At 55.5% G+C, this 1,948-nt stretch overlaps 1 protein-coding gene across 1 annotated transcript; it reads right to left on the reverse strand.

The window, feature by feature from the left end:
- Positions 1-136: 136 nt before the first annotated feature.
- EMIHUDRAFT_253768 (hypothetical protein) lies at positions 137-962 on the reverse strand (the record flags this gene model as incomplete). The annotated part of the gene is made up of 6 exons (XM_005782619.1): positions 137-175; positions 254-311; positions 539-590; positions 679-751; positions 821-859; positions 933-962. The coding sequence occupies 6 exons, from the start codon at positions 960-962 to the stop codon at positions 137-139; spliced, it is 291 nt and encodes a 96-aa protein (XP_005782676.1).
- Between the last annotated feature and the right edge of the window lie 986 nt (positions 963-1,948).

Raw genomic sequence — 1,948 nt, forward strand, 5'->3', positions numbered from 1 at the left:
ATGCGAAATCTCACATACACTCCATCAACAGACGACGCACACAGACAGATACGCCCATGAGTTTGCGAGAGACATGTTTTGTTCTGTGTATTGATTGGCGCTGCACTTCTCTTTTATCACCATAAATGGATAGACGTTAGACCGTAGGCCGTAGCCCGTACCGCCCTCTCCCGTCCTCTCCATCAAAGAAGAACAAACAAAGTGTGTGTTGTTTCATGCGATTTGGTATTGCGATAACTTTTAACTTCGAGACGTCCCGCAGCTCCGCGATATCCGTCCTGGCGATCTTCCGCCAACGGATCTTACCCCGCCTGTGTACGTGGCTGGGTTCACAGCGATTGTACTTTTAGGGATCCCTAGCTTACAGGGAGAACTCTCTCTCTCGATTGTAGGGAAATTGGCAAACCACGGTCGCGGCCTTCCGACTCGCGCCTCCGCCTCACTGGCACTATTGTAGCCCTGGCCGGTGCGCGTGCAGAGTTGAAGTTCCGGAGTGAAAATTCGAACGCGCTCTCTCCCGGTGACCAAAAATGTCCACCTCAGAGGCACCTCCGGAGGCAGGCCGCCGCACGCCGGCGACACAGCTCCAGCTGTCGAACTGACCCGCAGCTCCTCTCAGAGCGGGAACTGTGACGAAAGTTGACTGAGGCGGTTGTCAGGAATCATCATACGGATCACATGGTGACTCTCTCATGACGGGAGACTGCCCGACCACTCCTGGGTGGCACTGCCACCGGTGTCGCTCAACGTCCTGTCGACAGCGTGCCGACAGCGACACAGACCATGTGGGACGCGTCGAGTATCGACCTCTACTGCTTACCCAGCCTTCGAGTGTATCCTGGCTGTGGTCCCACACCCACTGGTGTCCATCTCAGAGACCGCAGGAGGTCATGAGGGTCGATGGGAGTGCCAACCCCACAATGCCTAAAAACCCAGCCCAGTACAGCGCAGTAGAGTCTCATCTCTCTAAGACATCCGCGAGTCTTATCTCTCATGAATATTTCAGAATCGAGATGAATATATATACTGTGTACCCACACAGCGCGCCATGAGATTGATTGTCGCCCGGCTCAACACAGCCACCGGCGCCAAGCGAGGTCAAACTTTGGACCCCCCTACGGGGTGGCTTGCCCGTCGGGGTCGGCCGCGCCGACACCGGAGGCAATCCCGGCTCCGTTGGAGACAAGTTCGCCTTCGGCAACACCGAAGAGCGCGCCCGCCTTGCAAACATGGGCTGGAGACCGCCGTCTAGCGGTCGCACTAGTCTCTTTTCGTTGTTCAACCTGTTTGTTCAACGGTTGTTCAACCATACTTTGAGCCTTAATTATTAATTCGGGTTTGGGTCTCTGAGGTCGATACTAGCGTCCATAACTTGCCACAAGCATGCTTTACAAAAGTCCAGCGGAGGGAGACTCTCAGAACGGCCGTCCGCGCGCGCTGTGAACAGCGCCGTGGTCAAACACTGTTCAACGTCGTTGAACACGAGACCGCAGTTCTTCAAGGGAGGGGTCGCGTAGAAATTGACGGAGAAGATGGAAGAAGTGGTCGTCGAACTGCACGGCAACGTACACATCGCGGTATTCGACATCGTACACACATAGTCAGGAAGGAAGGCGAGGGGGGGGGGGCTTAGAGCAATGTACGTCGAGGGAGAAGAAGAGGTGACATGCCCGAGAACCAAGGAGAAGGTAATGAAGCGAAAGGTTGTCCGAGGGGGGGCAATCCGAAAGGCGGCAGCGGAAAGGGGGAGGGAGATTGATAAGAGGCGAGAGGTCGACATGAAGGCGGTAGAAAAGCTGCTAGAGCTGACCCAACCCGAGACGGGGGGACAACCCACATCGAGCGAGGGGACGGAACGATAGCCCTAGTCTGGCCGGTTTTTTTGCGGTATCTTGATGTATCTCTCCATATCTGACCATATCCCGCCATATCCCGCCATATCCCGCCA

Source organism: Emiliania huxleyi (assembly GCF_000372725.1).
Source record: "Emiliania huxleyi CCMP1516 chromosome Unknown EMIHUscaffold_1887, whole genome shotgun sequence".
Lineage (NCBI taxonomy): Eukaryota > Haptophyta > Isochrysidales > Noelaerhabdaceae > Emiliania > Emiliania huxleyi.